The sequence below is a fragment of the Cibotium barometz genome, chromosome 14 (genome assembly GCF_041138505.1).
Source record: "Cibotium barometz isolate CiBa-2024 chromosome 14, ASM4113850v1, whole genome shotgun sequence".
NCBI lineage: Eukaryota > Viridiplantae > Streptophyta > Polypodiopsida > Cyatheales > Cibotiaceae > Cibotium > Cibotium barometz.
In genome coordinates this window covers 36,399,636-36,424,582 of record NC_141059.1, presented here as the reverse complement: position 1 = coordinate 36,424,582, position 24,947 = coordinate 36,399,636, and the positions used below count along the sequence as shown (strand labels likewise).

General features: G+C 38.7%; 1 protein-coding gene across 1 annotated transcript; it reads left to right on the top strand.

The window, feature by feature from the left end:
• Positions 1-3,462: 3,462 nt before the first annotated feature.
• Positions 3,463-20,532, top strand: LOC147631964 (subtilisin-like protease SBT4.3). The gene is made up of 11 exons (XM_086807910.1): positions 3,463-3,647; positions 3,799-3,890; positions 3,997-4,094; positions 16,390-16,533; positions 16,662-16,773; positions 17,786-18,332; positions 18,618-18,700; positions 18,811-19,035; positions 19,120-19,231; positions 19,489-19,702; positions 19,822-20,532. Exons 1-11 carry the CDS (start codon positions 3,543-3,545, stop codon positions 20,406-20,408), a joined length of 2,319 nt encoding a protein of 772 aa, XP_086664036.1. The 5' UTR covers positions 3,463-3,542; the 3' UTR covers positions 20,409-20,532.
• The last annotated feature ends 4,415 nt before the right edge of the window (positions 20,533-24,947 follow it).

The following is a 24,947-nucleotide window of genomic DNA, read 5'->3' as shown; positions in this document are numbered from 1 at the left end:
GAAATCTTTAATTAAGGTTAATTATAAGAGAATTAAACCTTTCACTTGTCTCAACAGGTTAATCAAGCCTCTCACTTTTCCCCCAATAGGATCACCAAGTGTGTTGAATCCTTAGGCAACAAGAATAAACATAGATTACCACCTTGAATTACACTCCATATTCATTAATTAATTGGTTCAATGGGAGTAAACACTAGAAAAACACCTTGAATTGCACTCCATATTCATTCATTGAAATTGATTCAAAATGCTTCCATTGCGGTGTGTGTTCCTCTCTCCTTCCTCTCTCATTGATTGCTTAAAAAAGCTTACATTATAATGTGTTTTCATCTCTCCTTCTGGAATGCATATAAGATGATCGAAATATACATGTATGAGAATCCAAAGGGTATGAATATATAACTAGCCTACTACTACTAAATTTAACACCTTTATAAGTGTCTATTAATGTTTAAACTTGTGCCTATGGTCTTGGGTAATCTAAGGTTAATAAATATTATGGCATGGTGAAATACCTTCGTGGGCATCATATCAACATTTTGAGGATATGCTAAAAGTTTCTAAAAGAGCCTTAGCATAATGAAACGGATGGGCCAATGGCTTTCTCACAAGCCTTTTATCAACTTCCAACAAGATTACTGGCATATTTAACACTAGAGGATGTGGTGATGCGAGGATGTGATCTCATCATTGTTTTAGTAAGAGGGGTATGTTAACCAATGGCTTTTTCACAAGCCTTTTATCAACTTCCACAAGATTATTGGCATATTTAACACTAGAGGTTGGTGGTGACGCGAGGATGTGATCTCATCATTGTTAGTAAGAGGGGTATGTTAACCACTCCAATTAATATGGCCTCGCCTACCCTAACTTTAAAAGGCGATGTGCCTCTTTTGCAATGAAAGTATAGCTTTTTTTATCTTTTGTAAAATGGCATTGAATTATATAAAGCGGCCTTACCATGTGAGAGTATGCCAAATAAAATAGGTCTATAACTTCATGTATATAATTGCTTAGGCTAGAAATAAAGTGCCATGGACTATTTTAAAGTCATGGTGGTTGCCCAATTGTGAACATTATTTTTAAGTCATGGCTGGCGAAGTGTGAACACTATATAATTTTGACAAATAAGAAATACATAATCAATAATCCTGCCAATAGAATATTTGTGAGCTCTCTTCTCTCTCCTTTCTACTCTCTTGGTTGGGAATGCTCTCTCTTACCTGAATTTCACCTGTCTTTTTGCCTCGTGAGTTAGAGCCACGTGTAGGAATTATTATTTTTACCTCCACATCAAGATGGATCAATCTCTTCCTTCACACCCCAATGGAGCTCTTCCTTCACACCCCAATGGAGCTCTTCCTTTACACCGCGGGAAGAAGGAGGGGGGCGGGGGGGCGGGGAGGGAAGGCAAGTAATTTTTTTCTAAACGAAAACAAATTTGCATGTCTTTATAGTAGGAAATATCTTTCGTATACAAAAATAAAAATAAAAAAATTATAATAAATTTTCTTTGAATGAAAATAACTTGGGCTAAATTTTTTTCACAAATTAAATTTGAGAAGTTTCTAAATTTTAGATAAAATTTTAACTTTTTAAATAATTCGAGCAAATAAATGCAATGTAAAAGAGATTTAAAGAAAGAGCATTCTTTAGCACCAAATGGTTTTGTGGATGGAGTATCTCAAGACATGAGACTATTAGAAGGATTGATATATCTTTTTACAACTACCAAGAGAGTTTATCGTGTTAGTAGTTGGGAATGATATCAAATGCTCAATGATGAAAGACATTGATACACTAATGCTAAATGCTCGATGAAAGACATCGATACTATTTCTATTGTGTCAAGCACTAGTGATACTAGAAAGTTGTAGGATGTCTTCTAAATAACAATCAAAATATTCTCTTTGCTGCAGTCATTATTAAACCATGACTTGACGGTTCACTTTGATCAAGGTGGTGTAGTCATCTTGGATGCTATTCCTCAACGTGCTTACTCTAGTAAGAATCCTTTGGTATCTTATTTCAAAACATTTAGATAACATGTGCGTGTTTTAAACATTTAACCCCACTGTCTCATTCTCTTCAACAAAATCGAGTTACAAAATGAAATAAGGATATACATACGATCTCTTTTTACCCAAATATTCAATTACCCTACAATGAAAGTTCACCTAATCGTTTTTTCTTTTTGTTTGGTTAATTGTTTTTTGCCACTTTTTTGGAATTTAAGGAATGTGATGCCAATAAATGGCATATTCATGAGAACACAAGCATGCTATTTGTTATTCCCTTATTCTTATTACAAATTCATGGGAGACAAAGGCTTATGGTGTATTACAAATCAAAGAACAAGCATATTATGAAGAAATTTAGAGAACATAATGGAGTACTACATTACAAGTATAACTATAGAAAAATGGACCAAAATTGGCTTCTTAACCATAAGAACATATGCTAACATTATTATTCTTCCATACTTGTGAAGTCTAAGAATTCAATTTGATAGTATTCATAAATATGGCCTATGAGGGTGTAGTGTAGTAGTTAGGGGAGTAGCTCTTGTGAGTGGTAAGATTTTGTTAGTTTTTTTAACACAACTACTTTGGAATGTTGTAATTTCTTAGATTTGAAATGCTTGTGAATTCTTTACAACAAGTACCTTCACAAGTATGATATTTATCCTTTTTGTTGAGAGTTTAATTATCCATAAAAATGTAATATTTATAGATATGATAAACCCACATACCTATGGCTTGATTCCTACTTAGGGGGTTCACCTCAAAAAATGTTAGTGTACCACGTGAGTTCAGCAGGAGGGATTTTTTAATTAGATACATTGAGAAAATTTAATAGGATTACATGAACAGGAAGGGTTTTTTTATTCAACTTTAGAAAAAAATCCGTTAGTTCATAAGTAAAGAGGGGTTGTTTTATTGGGGGCGAAATTTTAGTTAAGGGGTTTTTTTAATACCTCTTGAACGCACGTGATACCTAGGGTTTTCTGGTAGTACACCCCCCGAGGATTCCTATAGCTTGATGGTAGAAATATTCGAGTTACCAAGTAGGAACTGAAGTTCAACTCCCACAACCTAGCTACAAGAGCTAGATGCATATTACTAAATTTGTATATTGTGTGAAAAAAAATAGCTTATGAATTGAGATTAGGAGAAAAAACAGTGTGTAAAAAAAAAGCATATTAGGAACTAAAGTTCAAGATTAGGAGTGTGAGAAAGGATGAAAATAGGCTCTTATCTTCACATTGAAGAAGCTAAATTACATGGAGTGTGTGGAAGCATGTTTGTGAACTTGACAAAACACGTTGTGATCTAGGCTAGGAAAATCGATAGGATTAAGGAGATAGAAGTTATATTCAACTTTGAGTAAGACAAATCCTTGATGAAGACGATATAGATTAACAAATGGATGGATTGAATGGTTTCTTCTTATAGGGACGACCATGGGTTTATGATCATAATTGGAGTTAAATTAGAGTCGAGCTAGATTAGAGTAGAGTTAGATTAAGTGCTGTTGAAGCCATGGCGGGACGGCTTTGTGCTTCCACTACACTAATCCTTCTTGCAATTCAGCTAATTTCCACAGGCCCATGGATGGCGCAAAGCAATCAAGATAATGAGAGAAAGGTAGACCGGCCCTAAACACGCTTCTAAATTTGCAACTAATCAGACGAATTTGAGCTCATTATAATGCTAATTAATCTCTCACTAATTTCACATTATGATATAAAAAAAACTCGGAGCCGAGGACTGCTCACTGATATAATCATACATGCAGCTCTATATTGTGTACATAGGAGAGACCTTGGAGGCCTCTCAAGAGCTCACCATAGCCTCTCATCACAGAATGCTATCCTCTGTGCTTCCGAGGTAATTAGGATAACGTTGGATACCCATCAATTATAAAAATAATTTGACGTCCACTGTGTCTTAATTAATCCTCTGATCATAATCATGTGGTGTTAAATTATTGCAGTAAAGAAGCAGCCCAGCATCGGCACGTCATGAGCTACTCTAAAAGCTTCAATGGATTCGCAGCAATGCTCACACCCGAAGAGGCGTCTACCATTTCGGGTGAGAACCCAAAATTCATGCCTAGTGAATGTGTGTGTGTGTGTGTGTGTCTGTGTCAGAGACAGTGAGAGAGAGAGAGAGAGAGAGAGAGAGAGAGAGAGAGAGAGAGAGAGAGAGAGAGAGAGAGAGAGAGAGAGGATCTGGACGTGCATATTATCTAATTACTAGTTTATATTATCTAATTATTAGTTTATATTATCTAATTACTAGTTTCATATTTTTTAACTAAGATTTTTTTTCCCCAAAATAAGAAAGAAAAGGGAAAAAGGAAGACACCAATCAGTATGTTATTTTTTTTCTACGATTAGAATTCAGAAGTGCATATTATCTAATTTCTAGTTTCATAAGATTTTCTTTTCCAACACAAGAAAGAAAAGGGAAAAGGGAAGATAGGTTTTTTTTTTTCAATTGTTTCTAAGATTATAGTAGCTAGCAAAGAAAATGGGGTTTTTCTAGCATTGAAATAATATTAGGGATTTGAAATAATAATAATAATAATCTCTCTCTTTCTAGCATTGAAATAATAATAATAATAATCTCTCTCTCTCTCTCTCTCTCTCTCTCTCTCTCTCTCTCACTCAAAGGAAGGCCAAATATAGAGAAATTATTTTTCTTGCTAGAAATCTAGAATTTCAATTAGAATTTCAACTTAAATTATTAAACAAAGGTTTAATATTTAGAAGGGTAATGTACATTTCTACAATCTTCCCTCCCTCTCTCCCTCTCAAGATCTTACAAAACATGACCAAAGGGTGCTTCTTACCACTAGCAAGATCACTTCATTTCGAATTGCCTGCAAAATAAGTATTATTCTTTTTGTAAGAAGATGGTTCATGATGCAAGTGAGTGCTATTTCATGAAGGAATTCATGAAAATGCAACATGGGGGCATGACACTTTCTAGTGCTGACACCCATGTTGGAATTAGGGTTTGGAGAGAGCCTAAGGTGGAAAGAAGTGGTAATTAAGCATGGTGGTCATTGCTAATGAATATGATTAACACTTAGTGATACTCAGTAGTAGCACATGATGTGGACACACATAAAGGGAAAAAGTGAGAATGAGCCAAGAACCACAAGTATATTTTCTGTTGAGCCTTTTGTAGGCACCAAAAGTACATAAAAGCACCCAAGAATATTCCTCAAGGTGTCCCATAACCTTTTGCTCACTTTATTTGTTGATGGATGTTTATTTACTTATTTTTAACACTCCCCCTTATCCATCATTTTAGACATGTGTGGATTTACAAATGGCAATCTTCAGCTTTAGTTTCACCACCTTAGCCTTTGATATATCTTCCTATTATAAACCTTGCTCATAAACCTATTAGAGGGGAGGACACATCCATACGACATGGTCATGAGTGCATATTTACAATAACTACTATGCAAAGTAGATAATACACATAGCCCTCATGTAATACACAATGGATAATATGCAGAGCACTCATGTTGGGGCTCTTTTCACTTACATCTTGGTGCACATCACACCACATACATCTCCTACATGGTTTAGTAGCTCCAACAACCCACCTACACACACCGAACCACCACCATTGTACCCTCTTCCTCTTTCCTACCACCTCTTCTTTCTCCCTACTTAGGATTATTTTTATTTCATCCTTACAAGTACAACATTACCTTGTAAGAAGACACCACATACAGCTCCTATAGGATCTAGTAGCTCCAACAACCCACCTACAACAATACCATCCTCCTCTTAGACCCTCTTTCCTACCACATCACTAGTACCCTCTTCCTCTTAGACCCACACACATCTCCTATAATAGGATCTATTAGCTCCAACAACCCACCTACACACACACCCACCCACCACAGTAGTACCCTCTTCCTACCACCTCTTCGATCTCCCTAGTTAGCATTATTTTTATTTCATCCCTACAAGTACAACATTACTTTGCAAGAAGACACCTCTTCGCCCACAAACATGCCAAAAATTGCCTTTCCATCACCCCCACACTTGCACACTTCCTTTTTCTACATGGTGGACCCCCCTTGTTTGACTCATTTAGGCTTCTACTACACCCCCATATACTTGCATGCATCTCCCACTTTCTGAGCTACCACATTGCCCATCGTCCTCACTAGAGTGGTCTCTTGTACTCCCCCAACTCTTGCCATGACCCCATCTACTCTAGCGGTATCTCACCTAATATGCCTCTCCATCAGAACCCCACCAACCACCCCTTCCACCTCAACCACCTTAGAGCACTATAAGGTCAAGGTGGACTTATCTTTTGATGTAATAAATGGCATGCCATCAGACCCATGAGAACTCACCTTGTTTTTTGCCATCTTCTTGATCTCCTCCCTAAGGCTTTTTATTGACTCTTGCATCTTTGGACCTTGCACCCTAGCCGATGATATTCAGTCCACACCTTCCTTGGCCCAACTAACCAAGTTGGTTCATAGCATGAGATGACCCTAAACATCATGCATATAGCCAATCATGTGTACATCAAGGCACCCTTACAAGCATGAGCTTCATCTCTCTACAAACACATAAATCCATGCCTTTGAGGCAAAAGATAGGTAGGCTATGTGCTCACATCACTTCTACATTCCATGATAGTTTTGCATTTTATGTAGCCTCCAATGCACACTAGAGTCACATGTTAGGACCAACAATTTGATCTACTCTATCATGTCCTCTATGCTTGGATCTTTGAATACAATCTCCAATCTCCTTGCTCTTAAACACCTTGGGAGGCCATTGAGTCCATGCATCCACACCACATCACACCATCTTCACCCCACTAAGCCTCACCTCACCTTCTTATACCACCTTCTTGTGCATCACAAGAGCTTCACCATGCTCTAGTAGAGTCTCCTTTTCCACACTCTACATCTCCACTATGATGAGAAGGAGATTATTATCTCTAACATCAACCCTCTCCAACCCCCATGCCTCTCCAAGATCACTCTTAAAAGCCACTCATCAACCATCTCCATTGCATTCTAGAGGCTCACTCTCAAAATCCACCATGTGAAAATCCACCTGTCAACCTTCCACACTATAGCTCTAAAGCTCTAAAGGCTAACTCTCAAGAACCAATGTCTAGACTCCACCCACTCTACAAGATCCTCATGATGTCATTGAGATCCTTGGGTAATAGTGGATCCCAAGTAAGCTCCTCAGGTAATATTGGATCCCAAGCAAGATCCTTGGGTACAAGTTATGGTTGTGCATGATGAACTTCCTTTGTAGTGGACAATGAGATAGTCCTCTTGATTTGGCACATTTGATGCTTTTTTTAACCTAAGATGAAGACTTTTTCTTCTTCCTAGATAGATCTACTTCTTCAAACACCAGAATGCATGAGCTTCATCTTATCTCTTATTGGAGGCTTTTCTTGAGCCATCGTACAACCTGACTTGTTGTTGTTGATCATGTCTTCCATAGTTGCCATGTAATACAAGTAGGAGTGTGTTGCATTTGAAACCTTAGATATTCCAAACATGCATTTTAACACTCTAAAATTTGCACTCATATGCCACTCTACTGTGAAGGTCCAGGCTATAGATTCCACTTGTAGTAACTCACCTCTATTCTGAGCATTAATTATGGATAGAATCTCAGAGTGTGAGAATATCCATTTAAGGGTATCATGATTGTTATTTGAAACTTGAGATGATGCTATCCACCATAGCTCCATTTCAAACTACATAACCCAAGTGAATCATTCTTACATTTGAAGTAATCAAAAGTTCTATTCATTAATGAAATTCTTATTCATTCCATATTCTGATGCTTAAGAACTTGAGCCTCATGAAGCTTAAGCACAAAGACAAGATTTCCATTACACTTTATAATAAAGTAAGATAATATAATTTTAATGAGACTTAATAGACATCTCTTCTTACAAACAAAAAGAATGAGAAAATTTTGAACTCTTTTGTGGCTTCAAATAATACATCATCTACAATTGTCATTCGATAGTACTTAACCATGCAAGCTTATACTCTCCTCACATCCATAAAAACATTGTTGAATATATTGTACTCAAATATGCTGGTCTTCTTCTTCTTGGTCTATTGTTGTAGTGGCATAATTCCCTAGAGCTATGTATTTGTACTCGCCTATCAAGCTAGAAATAACCAAGTTCTCCTATTGCCTTACCTTGCACACATTGTATGGCCTTGGTAGAACAAAAACCTTTAACCACCGAGGCTAGAAATAACCAAGTTCTCCTATTGCCTTACCTTGCACACATTGTATGGCCTTGGTAGAACAAAAACCTTTAACCACCGAGGCTTGAGTTACTTGAACAAAATCTTGGAGATGGTAGGATATCTTTTTCAAATTTATCACAAACCTTTGCCACCTCATTTGGCTTAACCAAATCACAAAAGTCTCAGAAGGCTTCTTTTATAAACCATTTTATGTAGTTTTACATAGAGACCCTATCACTTGATTCTTGAAGATTAAACCCTATAACATTTCGAACATATCTGCATTCTTCATTTCTTAGCACCTCCTCTTTCGGCCAAGCTATCAACAGAGTTGATTTGTCTATACCTCACCTTAAGTGCCATGGGTATGCTTTTGAGCATTGCATGTTGTTTAGCCATTTTTTAAATCTTGTCACATAGTTGTGAAGTGGAAACCAAAGTCTCCTTCTCCTCTTTTAGCTCCTTGCTCTGTTGAAGCTTCTTCTTGAGAAGATTCCAAGAGTGACTTCAACTCATTTACCTTCAAAGCATGACTCCTCAAATCTTCTTAAAGTGTATTCAAAGTAATTCTAATCCTTGCATAGCTTGGTAAGAGAAGCCTACCATCATCTCAGCTTGAATCGAATGTCTATGAGCATTCTAAGCTTGGTGTGGCCAAGAAATAACCTAATAAACCATTGTGACCTTCACCAATGAAACAAAAAATATCATATAATGATTCAAAAGGAGGATGTTAACATGTGCATGGATCTAGTGGATAAAAGTTTCCTTATACCCAAAGATCTATGTGCTTCTTTCCTTCTTCTTGTAGCCTCTGTGCTTCAGCCTCATCTGGCAATACCCTTTGTTGAGAGCACCTCCGTGTAGCACACTCTTTGTTTAGCATCAAGTTGACACGATATCTTTTCTTATGTTCTCTAGAGGCATCATGGAATAATGGTGCAGTAAACAAAGATATAGATGAAGATAAAGAGAAACACAAAGAGAGAAATTATGTAAAGAAAAATGGATGATCGAGGAATATTGAGAGAGAGAGCGAGAGAGGGAAGGGCAAAGCTACTGGTATGTAGGGATGTGAAAAAAAATCTTAAATGCCATGGAATGTTACTATGAACAAGTTTCTAGGGAGAGATAGCTATGAAGGAAAGAAGAGGAAGAAGAAATGGTGAGAAGTGAGGGTAGTGTGGGGGAGGGAGGGAGAAGAGAGATGATACCTTTTATCTCTAAAATTTAAAAATTTGGAAAAGAGCTATTTTCATCATTATGGGAAAGTTAAATCTATAAAGTGAGCCAGAAATCTAGGCAATAGGGCCCACATATAGGGATAAAATGGCACTTTTTAAAGTAGTTACATGGTGGAATCCCTCAAGAAAGGGACCTTCTCACCCTTGATTAATTAACTTAATCACTTTCTTACTTTAGAAGGCCCATTTTTTTTCATATTGGCCCTCATGTCTGCTTATCTCCTAGAAACATGTGATCCTCTTTGTAATTCCTTCATTATAAAGCCTTACCATTGAATCTCTTTAAATTGGACCTCTAAATTGATGCTATCCAATTCTAGATGGTTGTTTCCTAGAAACATGTGATCCTTCTTGAAATGCCTTCACCATAGGGCCTCCCCTAACATTAGACTCTCTCTCTCTCTCTCTCTCTCTCTCTCTCTCTCTCTCTCTCTCTCTCTCTCTCATTTACATATTTATATATTTTTAAATGAAACAACTGCTTAACCCCCTCTACCCACCCCCTAGTTAAGCAGAAATGTTTAGGTTTTTATGATGAAAATTTGCTTCAATGTAATTTTCACAACTCGTATTTTTCCTAGCTTAAATTTAAAGTTTAAAATTTATGCATAATTTTGTTCAGTATTAATTTAATTTGGTGCAATTTGATGAGATAATTTCTTTAGTATTTTTTATGACTCAAAATTTACCTAGTTTTCAATTTATGATTTAATATTTTTAATATATTAAATTCTAGTTTTCACACCAATTAAGCTAGCCCGCTTCCTTGGCTTGAAAATCGACTAGATAGAAAATAGCCACTTGGTTTGCCATCAAATAATAAGAACTAGTTAGATGGTATTTTGACAACTAGTTAGCTAAATAAACCCAACTTCGCAATGCCTACATGGTATACGATATATAGAGGAAACCAATACCGTGGTGATTACTTCATATATAGCAGAGGGAACAAAGCTTGGCGGTTACATAATAACATCAACTTGACAGGTGCCTTAAAAGAAAGTGTTCATGTTAACCAATGAGGGATGACCATTTTAATTAGAGTCTCCTTTTTCAAACTCACAACATGGGAGTGAATTTTCACTTTCCAAATAGTATTTATGCCTATAGTTATGGTGTTTACAATCAAAATAAGTGTGATAGTTAATGGATAAATCAGATTCTCCTTTTTCAAATTCACAACATGGGAATAAATTTGCACTTTCCAAATAGCATTTATGCCTATAGTTATGGTGTTTACAATCAAAATAAGTGTGGTAGTTAAGGGATATTATGACATCACTTGAGGACCCGCTAAGCTTTCCACAAAGAAAGTCCAGTGGGCTATACTTATTCATCATAAATATTTCCTTATATACAACTTCTTGAACTGTTATAGATGTTCCACGATTTCCCATTTTGTGGGATCTTGTCTATGCTAACTCATTTCCATTTTTAAGGATCTTGACTATGTGCTAACTCATTTCCATTTTTAAGGATCTTGACTATGTGCTAACTCATTCCTATGTGCTAACTCAAGCAGGTGACTTATGGACCAATTGAGTCAGGGGGTACATCGATAGACTAGTTGTTGATAGGTAGTCGATCGGTATTATGCTAATCACCTTGACACTAGTACACTTTGAGGCTTCACAAGAGGGAATGCTTAGTTATACCAAACATGGCCATCACACTCTAAGGCACACTTCCTTCATTGTTATAGGCTAGTGGGCCCCACCTCACTCCTATTGGTTACAAATTGTTTCCATCTGACTAGGCAAGAATGAATGACTGGTCATATGGGACATGGTGTGGGCACTCAATGGTTTGATCACTTAATTAGGCATGCTGAAACTTGCTAATCCTCCTACAAATGTTTGGGACTCTTCATTTCATGTCCCTAGAGAAACAAATAAAATATAGTAACACAAAGAAAAAGAGAACGGATCCCACATAACATGCAAAAGGAGTATGGATCACAATCATACCACATCTAGAGAGACACCTAGAGAGAACAATAAATTAAATTACATAATAGAGGTGTCGACCATAGTCACACCAAGAGAGAAGTGTTCACACTCACTTAAATTGTGGCCGACCGAACACTTTAGGCTCATAAGAGGCCTAATGCTATTACAATGACCACTCTCCGAATTAAAATACATGGGAAAAAACATGCAATGTCTGTCTGAAAGTAATCTAAAAAATTAACCATCTAAAATAGGAAAAATAGAAATGTTCCCCTTACCCTTAACTATTGCACATTGGAAAAATCCCAATTCCCATTTTGCAAGATTGTAAAAAAGGGACCATTGTGAACCTTTTTATTAAGCTTTTGTCAAAAGCCCCTCATGTGACATATCATTGGAAAGAGCTTAAAGAGTAGGTTTTAAATGCACTTTCTTTGACATCTTTCGAGTTTGTATGCTTAAGATGCACCAAAAAGTAGATTGAAAAGAAAATTCCCAAAGTCTTGGGATTTTTCCAAATTCCCCAATATGGTAGGAGATCCTCTCTATAGATTTTGAGAAGGGATAAATTTCACATAAAGAATCCAACCCAAGGGGTTGGATTAGTGGGAATCATCCTCCCCATCATCACAAAGTGGGAGTTTGAGATCAAAATCAAATGGAGGTTGAGAAAGTTGCATAACTTGTGATGCCACTTGAACCTAGAAAAGTGAGATCCTATGGGAAGGTCCTACAAAGAGTGTGGGATTGTGTAGAGAGGGTGGCTCTTGAGAGTGAGCTTGTAGAACCTTTGAATCCTATAGCAAGGTGGCTCATGGAAAACACATTGAGATTAAGAGGGATTCTAAAAAGGCGAGTGATACAGGTGATGTGCCATCAGAAATATAATTGGGAGGAGAAAAAGCTAGATGATTTATGTTTAACCATAATGATAAAACAAGTGACAACACAACCAATCAAGCAAGCAATCCAAGAAGCAACTCATTACGTGAACTATTTAATTGGTTCTATAGGCATGTAGGCCAAATGATTAAGACACAAGCTGCTAATTTATACTTAAAAGGGACTATTTTCATGGAAGCAATGTGTGGTTTTGTATTAAAATATCAAATTTTCAGTTTTCAATATACTTTCTCTTTTTATATAAGTAAGAACTATTATTTTAGGTAATGTCTTTAAATAGTAATATTTATTGTAAGAAAACACTTCTTCTCCTCATTTTATAAGATTATGGACACAGCAAGGAAAGTTGAGCTTGGAGGTGTGACTAAGGACACAACAAGGAAAGTTGAGCCTAGATGTGTGACTATTGCACACGTAGTGGCTCTATAAAGAGGGAATATTGTAGAGCTAGTCAAGAAGAAAAAAGAGGAGGCATTACGAAAGAGAGTAGTTTCAAATCTGTTGATTCACAACAAAATATGGCAGTAGCATTTTCCTTCTCCTTACAAACCTTGTACATGCCTTAGGGATAGCAAAAATTGCTTAAAATTTTTAAAAAAGCATCCCAAACTAGTTGTTACCTTTGGTTGAGTTAAAATAAAATTATTATTATAATTGTTATTTTTATAAACCAGTAGGTCTCCATACAGTTTATATTCCACCCTGGATTAGCCAAAGTGAAAAATAAATGTTAAACTTCCCCCCAACTAACATAGATTGACCGCCGCAGGCCACCATCCGGCAGCTTTGGTCTGGTTGGGGGGTGTTTGACATTATCCCTAACCTAGGGTGTTCTAAATACCTTATACACAATTTAATGTGCTTCTTGACCTTTCACCATATTAAGTTAAGCCTCAAATGCCAAAGTAGAAGCAGGAGGAAGATACTTGATATAAGTTGATAGGTTTTGACCTTCTACCTACAATGTATTCGTTTAGTCAAAATTTAGAGTTATCTGGTGTGCCATTTAGAAACAACTCAAGAGATTGATGAACATCCTTCAAGGTCCATTTATAATTGAGCAAGAGTTTCTTGTTGCTTCCATGACCCATTTGAACGTTAGGTTCAAATTGAATTAAACTTTCTTGTGAATCCAACGGAAACCAACTTCCTCTATTCTTCAAGTGTCTACACTCTAAACCCATGTATAAGGTTTATCGATAGTTGTGATATGACATTACTATTAACTTAGTAAACATTGCACTTGAGCACTTCACCTTAATGTGTCCCTTCCTTCATCTTCCATTTCGCACCAAGAGTAGTATCTAAACATTCTCTAACACATTCCTGCATAACCACATTGCCTTTGTTTTATGCATATTTGGCATGAGAAAACATACTACAAATACATAAAGTGGGATAAACCGGCATGATAACTTGGGCCCTCCTAGAAGTTCCAAAATTCATGGATCTGTGAATATCTAATACTATGATCTTACTTTTGAATGAAGCTATTGTACCTGTAGATGACTCTGCTAGTCCTCGTTAGGGAACTCGAGGACTACCGACACAAACACTAGGGTTAGGGAAAAGGGATCGTGGATCCTCTCAGGGAAGTATACTCGCCAAGGAAGCACTCACTCACCTCGCTCACACAGAAAGATAGACAAAAGCACCACAAGAGCGCAACATTGTATACCAAACTATAGACAAGAATGATACAAGAGAGACTATGCTCCAACTCAGAGAATGTCATACACCATAGAATGTGCTCTTTGCCGAGTGTGCTAGAGGGAATGTGACACAAGAGAGAGTGTCGGACTGCCAAAATGTGCTAAAATGTATGACCTACAAGAGAGTGTTGTCTAAGCTATAGATGACTCCGCCAGTCCTCGCTAGAGGGAATGTGACACAAGAGAGAGTGCCGACTGCCAAAATGTGCAAAAATGTATGACCTACAAGAGAGTGTTGTCTAAGCTGTAGATGACTCCGCCAGTCCTCGCTAGGGAACTCTAGGACTACCGACACAAACCCTAGGGTTGGGGAAAAGGGATCGCAGATCCTCTTAGGGAAGTATACCCACCAAGGATGAGTCGACCTCATTGGCTAGACATGCAAGACCTATGCTTTGCACTATCTACCGTGCTCTCCAACCACCACCTAGCACCGCAGTATCCCTACAGGCCTCTCACTCACACCACACCCATCCACTAACCACTCACTCACCTCGCTCACACAGAGAGATAGACAAAACACCACAAGAGCACAACACTGTATACCAAACTTTAGAGAGACTGTAGATAAGAATGATACAAGAGAGACTGTGCTCCAACACAGACAATTTCATACACCGTAGAATGTGCTCTCCGCCAAATGTGCTAGAGTGAATTTGACACAAGAGAGAGTGTTGATTGCCAAAATGTGCTATAATGTATGTCCTACAAGAGAGTGTCTGTCCTCCAATGCCAAGAGAGTGCTCCCCCTATCTCCTCCTTGGATGTCCTCCCCCTCGAAATCCTTACCCTCATCATGTAGTCCTCATCATGTAGTGTAGAGGGAAGATCTTCCGTCAGGAAGGAAGATGGTGCTTGAGAGGATCTCGCCATCCCTCGAGAAAAGGAGAGAGGTGTTGCCTCCATGAGTGCCATTAGAGTTGGCCATGCACTTCGGAGATGTCGAAGGGGCACCGGTGGTGACGACAGTCCAAGATGTCGAAGGGCACCGCCGACAGTGTGACGGCAGTCGGAGGTGGTTGAAGGGAACTGGCGGTGACGGCGGTCAGAGCAGTCGGAGGGTAGCGGAAGACGGCGGTTGAAGATGTCTAAGGACACTAGCAGTGACGGCGGTTGAAGATGTCTAAGGGCACTAGCAGTGGACAGAGGTTGAAGCGGTCAAAGAGCTTTGGCGATCCGAGGGCATCGGCGGTGTGACAGCGGTCGGAGATGTCGAAGGGCACTGGCAATCGGAGATGTCGGAGGTGATGGTGGAAAGCTCTTGGTGGAGTGTGGAGGACCTGGCTTCCTATCCCCACAGTACTTTTGTATGGCAAATCCCAATTAGTTAATGGAAGCAAGAATTGGAACCGAAAGACTTTCAAGGCTACCAAAAGCTTGGGCATTGGGAGGAATAATATATTTTGAGCCATTTATGAGGAGTAGCCATATATGAGTAGCCTAGACTCTTAAACCCTAGTTTTGGCATTGAATAAGGCCTTATGGTGGTTGACAGAAGGTATAGAATGTTTGATTCAAAAGCTGTTTAAATGCTAGCATGCACTTTACACACACACTAGAAGCATATATGCTAACATGCACTTTACACACACTAAAATCATCATGGAGGTGTAAAATTATGCTTTATAGAAACCATGGAGAAAATGTTGACTACATTGTGAGAGCTAGCTGCTTAGCTAGCTAGTTTGGGCCTACTTTGGCTAATAATTTAGGCACATTGGTTTGAGGGATTGGCCTATTGGTTGTGGTCTTGAAGGGGCATATGTAAGCTATTGTTAGGGATTGACTTGGACCATATATGGATGCCATTAACTTAGTTGAATATGATACTTTGGGAGACTTGAAATTAAGGGCTTCCCTAAGCCCCTATATTTCATAGAATATTGTACTTCTTTGTGCATTGTGGCATGGCCAAGGTCCCCTTTATTTTTCAACATTACATCATCTATCAGAGCATTTGAGGATCCATTTAAGCTTCAACCATGAAGAAAGTGTCTTTGAAGCCATATATATAATTAATGGGGGTATCTAACATTAAATTCTCCATCTTTTTTCTTGTGTAAGCCTTAGCATAGTTTGTGTGTTTTGAAAGATCATTGGTTTGAGTATTGGTCACATCACATTCTTGTGTTCTTTTACATGGTTTGAGAGCTTCTCTTATTGTGTTATTTGAGAGTTTCTCTTAAATACTTTGCCCTTGTAATTTTTAATTTATATAGATAGAATGCATAAGGTTATCCAAGTGCAAATTTGGGGTCACCCCTCTAATGAATCCCATAAATGGTATGATTATAGATTTTCCAACGGTTGCCTCTGTGTTTGAAAGCAAGAAGTTGACGCTACATACCACAAGAACTTGGAAACTCATGGGAATGTCATCACTCACTCAAAGAAACTTTGAAATGGAGGGGGACATTATTATTGGAGTCATTGACACAGGTATTCCCTATTTAAATTGGTTTCTTACATGTTAATTTTGTTTTTTTTTAAGATGCATATACAATGCCTTGTACATGCATAGCTTTTTTTTTGTCTCACAAGTTTAATAAGATGTTTCCTACTATTAGGCATTTGGCCTGAGTCTACAAGCTTCAATGATGATCTTTTGGGTCCAATTCCAACAAAGTGGCAAGGATCTTGCCAAATTGGAGAGAGCTTCAATATTACCAATTGCAATAGGTGAATATAGCAGATATGGGTTTTCCCTAAAGTTGTAACACTTCAACGCCATAAAAGGATATAACATTGTGGAAACTATATAGACTAGTATAATAGTTACACTTGATTTATTTTCTTAAAGAATTGTATGAGAATCTCCTATGAGCACTAGAAAACATAATGGGAGGAATTGCAAAATGTAGGGGCAAATGTGGGTCTACTAAGTTTCTTTCAAATTTTGTAGATAGTATGAGCCACCATTTTTTATTTAACCCTTATCATGGTAACCTACCCACCACTACCCACCCCCAACACCGCTTATCATGGTAACCTACCCACCCCCACTAGCCCTTATCATATTTTACCCTTATCCCTAGCCCCACCCACCCACAACACCCCTTATCATATTTAACCTACCCATCCCCACCCACCCACTCACCCACAACACCCCTCATCATATTTAACCCTTATCATGGTAACCTACCGACCCACCCTTACAACACACACACACACACACACGTGCGCACACACACACACACACCCCTCTTCAAACAACTACACTAACCATCCCCCCCCCAAAAAAAACAAAACAAAACAAAACAAAACACCACACCACACACACACACACACACACACACACACACACACACACTCACTGCCCCCCTACACCTTCACAAAACTACAACAAAACACACACTCACTCTAATTTTATAACCAAGTTTTGCATATGATAACCCCAAAGTGTAAAGAATGGGAGTTGAACTAGAGACCTCTGGCTAAGGAGTTAAATGCATAAATTGTTGCACTCTACAGTAGAGAGAGAGAGAGAGAGAGAGATCAGGTTCACTTTTTATTTCTTATGGTGGTCCATCGACCAAACTACGATACATTATTTTTCTTCTAAATGCTTGAAAAACTACTTCTTCTTGTATTTGAGCCAAGATTATTTCACCCCATTGCGCTTAAAATAAAATAGGAAATCAAATAATTTCGAATAGTGACGTGCATGGTTGGCTCAAAATACGTTTTGCAGAAAATTGATTGGAGCACGGTACTATTTAAAGGGATACGAGGCTGCATATCATGATTTAGAGACTGTGAAGGATGGCCACATGAAAGTTGATTATCGATCCACAAGAGATGTGGTAGGCCATGGAACACACACTGCATCTACTGCAGCGGGCGCGGTTGTTAAAGGTGCAAGCTTGTCTGGCTTAGCATATGGGGACTTAACAGGAGGGGTTCCAGGGGCTAGAGTCGCTGCATATAAAGTTATGTGGCAACTAAGTGGCACTGAAGTGGATGTGTTGGCTGCATTTGACGATGCCATTCATGATGGTGTTGATGTGTTGTCTCTCTCCATGGGAGTATTTGGCAACCACTTGTTCACAGATGGCATCGCCATTGGGTCCTATCATGCCATGAAACATGGAATCCTTGTCTCTTGTGCAGTAGGAAATGATGGTCCAGGATTAGCTACTGCTGTCAATGTGGCACCTTGGGTGATTTCCGTGGGAGCAAGCTCCATTGATCGCCAATGTATATCAACTGTGGTGCTTGGAAACAACAAAACTCTACAAGTAAAAATCCTCTTAGCCATTGCATATAGACTCATGTTCATCCTCATAATGTGCACCCACATGTTGCACATAATATAGATAAATCCTCATTATGTGTAACATGTGCACCCACATGCTACACGTAATATAGATAAGTCCTTGTAATGTGCACCCACACGTTACACACAATAGATAAATGAAGTGCCCCCTTGATGGTATGGTCACCTCCTTTACTCATTGCAAGTCGTATAGGTCCCTTGTGAGCATGTATGTAAACCATTTGTGATCGATGCTTGTTGTTTGCAGGGAAAAGCCATCAACACCAAGGTTCCCAATGGCACATATCCTCTCATATATGCTGCAGATGCTAGCTTGAATGGATTTGCACGGTAAAGATCATATCGGCACTCTTGTATTTCATGGCATTGGTGCAATTATAGTGCATCAATTACCCTTCCTTATTATGTCATTTCAATGGTAATTTTTTCTCTCATCACAGTTATTGTAGCACGAATTCTTTGGATGCTACGAAAGTGAAGGGAAAGATAGTTTTATGTGACAACGGTGACGATGATGAAGACACAAGTGTTCTATCCGCTGGAGGTGTTGGCATGGTGATCATAGACGATCATGACAAAGATGTTGCTTTCTCTTTTGGTGTCCCCACTAGCTTGATTAGTGACGAGGATGGGACGAGGATCAAATTTTATATTAACTCTTCAAGGTACAAGAACCTTCTTTATGCCATTCAATCATGTTCTATAAAACTTTTCTTATGACCTTATCATGTTATAAATTATTTGTCTAGGGATCCTATTGGCCAAATTCTTCCAACTTCAACACCCACGGACTTTCCTTGGCCTCTCATGACAACGTTTTCCTCTCGAGGACCAAATCCAATGATTTTTCAAGTGATGAAGGTAGACATACTAGAACAATTATTTTGCATTTTGATTTTTTATGTATGGATGGGAAGGCATGGAGCTCCTCCAAACGTTGGTGGTACTAATCAAGCTTTCAAAGTAAGGTCATATTATTACTAAGTTAGCCAAAGAAAAAGAAATGTTTAAGTGTACTTTGGCCATAAAATGCTAATTATAATAAGAGAAAAAAGGAATCACCTAACTCTGACTCTCTCTCTCTCTCTCTCTCTCTCTCACACTTATTTTATATGCAGCCAGACGTGACCGCTCCCGGGCTCGATATATTGGCATCTTGGTCACCTGCTCGGAGCCTCACAGATGAACCGCAAGATGATCGTTTCGTCAACTTCAATATCATCTCTGGGACTTCCATGTCATGCCCCCACGTCGCTGCTTCGGCTGCTTACATCAAATCCTTCCGCCCACATTGGAGCCCCGCAGCAATCAAGTCCGCCCTCATGACTACAGGCAATTATATTCTTCAAATCAGTAACTCATTTCTTTCATCCTAAGTTGCATTAATTAATGCTCGCTTATTTAATCGTCATTCCTCGACTAAACCTTAGCCTTTGCATTTAATTGGGCAGCAAAACCTTTGGACCTTGAGCACCCATCCAACAAAGATGCAGAATTCGCATTTGGGTCCGGCCACATCGATCCGTTAAGAGCTGTACATCCGGGACTGGTTTATGACATAAAAGCCCAAGAATATATGGAATACTTATGCTACTTGGGCTACAATACAACAGTGGTGAGATTGATAACAGGAGACAACACTGCATGCACATCAAAGTTCTCCATACAAGACCTAAACTATCCAGCCATATCAATACCAGTAGAGGCAGGCAGTAGTACAACAGGGGTGGTGTGGAGGGAGTATACAAGGACAGTCACCAATGTTGGACTTGCAAAATCCGTATACAAAGCACAGGTGAATACAGTAGGGGGGCTTAAGGTGATCGTGAGTCCCACCACACTCTCTTTCACGGAGCTTAATCAACAATTAGCCTTTGAGATTAAGGTTCAAGTGCCTGCGATCAATAGCACTGAGCCTGCTATTAATAACATCGTCAACCTTAACCTCTCTGCTTCTCTTGTTTGGAGTGATGGGGTTCACAATGTGAGAAGCCCCATCATTGCATGGTTGGCCCTCGAGGCTCCTTCTCCCAGCTAGTACTGCAAGGAATGCTGCGGGATGCAGATGGACAGATAACGTTTAATATAATATATTGTATCATCATGTGTATCAGGCTCTAAATATAGTTAATATAAATACTATATTAAATTTATAGCAAAAACAGACTAAACAGCGAGCTCCGCACAGCAAATCAATGCGAGGATTGTGACCAAAACATATAAATCATTAGGCAAAGCTCAACGTAGCCATGTTCCAATTATTGGTTTAAAACGCACCATATTATCGATCTTGAATTATAATGCTACTAATATTATATAGGTAAGAATTGGCTTTTCCTTTTTGTTTTTGTGTTGTCTTGTTGGCTTTGCTTGACTTTTTTCCCCCTCTTGTGCTAGGCTTCTCTCTCTCCCTTTCTCCCAGCTTCTCTCTCTCTCTCTCTCTTTTTGTCGTGGCTTCTCCCACACTCCCTCTCACTCTATCTTTCTACACTATGGGTGGGAATGTGCTATGATGGGCAGAAGTGGAGAGAGAAAACATTACAAAAACAAAAACAAAACCAAAAAACTTCAAAAAATGATGCAAACCCTTCACTTTGCACATGTGAGAAGAATTTAGGGGAGAAGATGAGCTTGAGCTTCTTGCGAGCAAACTTCTTCACACATACACAAGAGTAGACAAGCACACAAGGGAGAGATGGATGGCTGAATTTTCTACTATCTTCTTCACTTCTCTACAACCCTAACATAAAGATAGGAGTACATACTATAAGAGAGAAGACTCTACTACTAAAATATACATAGTTCATAGTGTGAACCTGACTATATGAGCTAGCATTGTAACTATTCCATAACTCTAATAAACCAAAAGTGGATACCATACAACATGTAAACCACTAGCTATATATCAACCATAATCTTACCAACCATGTTAGTGGCATAAATGTGGAGATATCATCCTCATGGCATATCATCCATATCCACTGAGCTTAATATCTCAACACTTCCACTAAATTTGATACCTCAACGCTCCCCCTTGAGCTCAACTTTATATTCTGCACTCCAAGTAAGCTTCTGAGTGTACAAAGCTTCTCTATACCTAATGCCTCCATGGAAGATGTTACCCACCTAATCCTCTATACTGACATACACCAAATCCATATCACCACCTGCTACTAGAACCTTCTTCCTCACAAAATGATAATTACGGCCATAATGGCTTCATCCTAGTATGATATAGTGCATTCCTAGCCAAATGTGTACTACTCATGTTGTCACAACAAATGAAAACTACCTTATCCATGGGCCCTCACCCATATCCACAAGTAGCTTTTGCAACCAAGCTACCTCACATGTTGTCATGGTAGCACTAATGTACTTAGCCTCTATACTTGATAAAAAACCATTGGCTAGTTCTTACTACTCCAGCTAATAACAACACTCCCTGAAAGAGAACATAAAGCTGCTAGTAGATCTTCTATATCCGAGACACTACTAGTGCAATCTACATATGTGTACCCATTTACATGTGCATATATCCCAGCCTCATAGAGAAGTCCATAATATGTTGTGGACTTTAAGTACCATGCTAGCCATATCTAAATGTGGCTTCCTCAAGGCCTACATGTGACTGACTCACCAATCCAACTGAATAGCTCAAATCTAGCCTAGTGATAGTCATGTAAAAATCAAACTACCTATTATATATAGTAGGGTCCTCCAAAAGATCACTTGTATATTTGTAGACAATCTTGTGTTCTACTCCAATGGTGGACTACTCCAATGTCACTGAGATTATATTACACCCTATCATCCCATACTTAAATAGCATGTCCAAAGCATACCGCCTTTGTAAATCCAAATTCCATCACATGGTCTAATCACTTCTATACCTAGGAAGCATCGTATCTCACTTAAATATTTCATCCTACACTTCTTCTTAAGAAGAATCTTCACCTCATGAATGTCATCATCACTATGACAATCAAGTCATTAATGTAGATAACTACTACCTTGTCAGTCTTTCTCACATATAGTGAGAAATCAACATTGGATATATCTAAAATCTAATAATGACAAGATAGCCCCTTATCTTGTTGTTGTGACTATGCTCTAGGTGCCTGCTTTAAGCCATATAAGGCTTTGTGTGTAACTTTCAAAAGAAATCTAGGTGTGCACGATCTCCTTTGCATGATCCTCATATCCTAGTGGTTTTACACGATGTAAACTTCCTCCTTTGCATGATCCTCATATCCTAGTGGTTTTACACGATGTAAACTTCCTCCTTTGCATGATCCTCATATCCTAGTGGTTGTACACAATGTAAACTTCCTCCTGTATGTCACCATCATGTAAGATGCGTTCATCTAATGTAAAGACCATCCCTTAGTTGTAGCTATAGCAATGATTTCTCTCATGATTGCCATCCTAGCAAACTTTCTCCCATATGTCACCATGTAAAAATGCATTCTTCACATTCATCTGATGTAAATACCATCCCTTAGCTATAGTAGCCATAGCAATGACTTCTCTCATGATTGCCATCCTAGCAATCTAACTGAATATCTTCTCATAGACAATGCCTAGAGGTGCAATTCTTGCATGGGTAGTGGGGATTTCAAGATGGAAAAAAGGATGGCAAGATAGGAAAAGGATGCCAAGTAATTCCACATGCAAAGGAAATGTGGAAGATGCAAGGAATTTATGTATGTATCATCCAAAGGGTATATAGTCCAGAGGAAGGAAGATGAAAGGGTATATATAGTCCAAAGGGATCTCTCCTATCTTCAAATCCCCCAAGCTTATCTTTTATAGAAGATTCAAGAGCAGTGACTTGCTAGAGCCCTTGGCCCATGTGGATGTATGTGTCTAAGGGTGCTAGCAACTCTAGAAAGAACATTGGGCACAACAGTGGGGATTGCAAGATGAAGGGATGCCAAGTAATTCCACATGCAAAGGTTGTGTGGAAGATGAAAGGGTATATATGGGGACCCCTCATGTCTTCAACTCCCCCAATCTTATCTTTTGTAGAAGACAAGAGGGATGGTTCTCGGGGGGTCCACTATATGGAAGCCCCTCCTACGACGTGCGTTCAAGAGGTATTTAAAAATACCCTTATCTGTGAATTTTGAGCTAATAAAACTACCCCTTTTTCTTTATAAACTTACGGTTTTTTTTCCAAAGTACAATTAAAATACCCCACTTGTAATTGTATTTCTGTAAATTTACCCAATATTTTGGATTAAAAAAACCCCACCTAATGATCGCACGTGGTAGACTTACATATTTTGAGGTGCACCCCTCGAGGGATGGTTAGGCAGAGTGGGTGCCTATCTTAGCATACTAGAGCAAACCAAAGTGGCTCTTATATTGCTCATAAACTGCATGTAGCATATCAACCATAATTTCACCAATTATGCTAGACTAAGTGGTATAAGTACAAATGTGTTATCCATATCCACCGCACTACGTTGAGCTCCATATCTCAAGACTATGTGGGTGGAAAAACCAAAGGTGATGAATCTGTCGAGGGGTAGCTCAGATGGCAACCAATGAATCGACATAGTTATGCATGTATGCATGGATGGGGGCATCAGGACCTACATGTTCATGCACACAAAAGGAGGGGTGACGGGGGGGAATGTAAGGCCATCCTAGGAGGGAGGGGGTGGGGGTGTAATGTAAGGGCCCCTAGGAGGATGGGTTATTTCAAAAGTTTAATGAAAGAAAAGTTTTTTTTTCCAAAACGTATGTGTACAAGTGTGTATATGTGTTTGTGTGTGTCCACGCATGCACATCACGTGTGTATATGTGTGTATATGTGTGCATGTGTGTATTTGTATGTGTATAGGTGTGCATATGTACATGCGTGCATGTGTAGGGGTGTGTGTGTGTGTGTGTGTGTGTGTGTGTGTGTCTTATGGGCTTTACTCTATTAACCCCCTACGTAGCACGTGCATTCAAGGGGTATTTAAAAACCCCCCACCATGGAGATGGGGTGGTGTGCATGTGTGCGAGTGTTTGTGTGAGCATCATGTATACATGCAAGCATTTGTGTGGATAAGTTTGTGAGTATATTTGTGAATATGCACAAAGATAGAGGGCATATACATGTAGATGTTTATGTGTGCATGTAAAGAGGATGTGTTTAAAGAGTGTATATGCACATGCAGGTATGTATGTTTTATGTTGAGATGTTAAGATCAACACGAGTTGATACTCATGACGTGCTTGGTTGATCGTTCTACCTTTACACCACTGGTACATTTTGCTAGTCCAACTGAGTTATGGCATACTTATCTTGTTAGCTTACCTACTTAGCATATTCACATTATGGACTGTTACTCTAGTAATTATGTTCATTTTCACTTATCTTTTGAGAAAACCTCTTTTGAGAGCAAAAAGAAGAAGCTTTCAACCAACATAGTACTTATGTTGGTTTTCACTATCTTTTGAAAACTTCTTTTGAGAGAAACAAGAAGAAGAGGATTTCAGCCTTCTATCTTTCTGTGTGTCTTAGTGTGAGTGTGTGCATTCTTGTAAGAGCTCAAGATCTCTCTCCTCCCCCAATCTTTTTATG

Bases quoted from the DNA above. Each gene is read 5' to 3' on its own strand.
- LOC147631964 (XM_086807910.1), top strand. From the start codon at position 3,543: ATGGCGGGACGGCTTTGTGCTTCCACTACACTAATCCTTCTTGCAATT. The intron at 19,232-19,488 runs GTAGACATACTA...TTTTATATGCAG, and splicing joins TGATTTTTCAAGTGATGAAG to CCAGACGTGACCGCTCCCGG. The intron at 19,703-19,821 runs GCAATTATATTC...TTAATTGGGCAG, and splicing joins GTCCGCCCTCATGACTACAG to CAAAACCTTTGGACCTTGAG.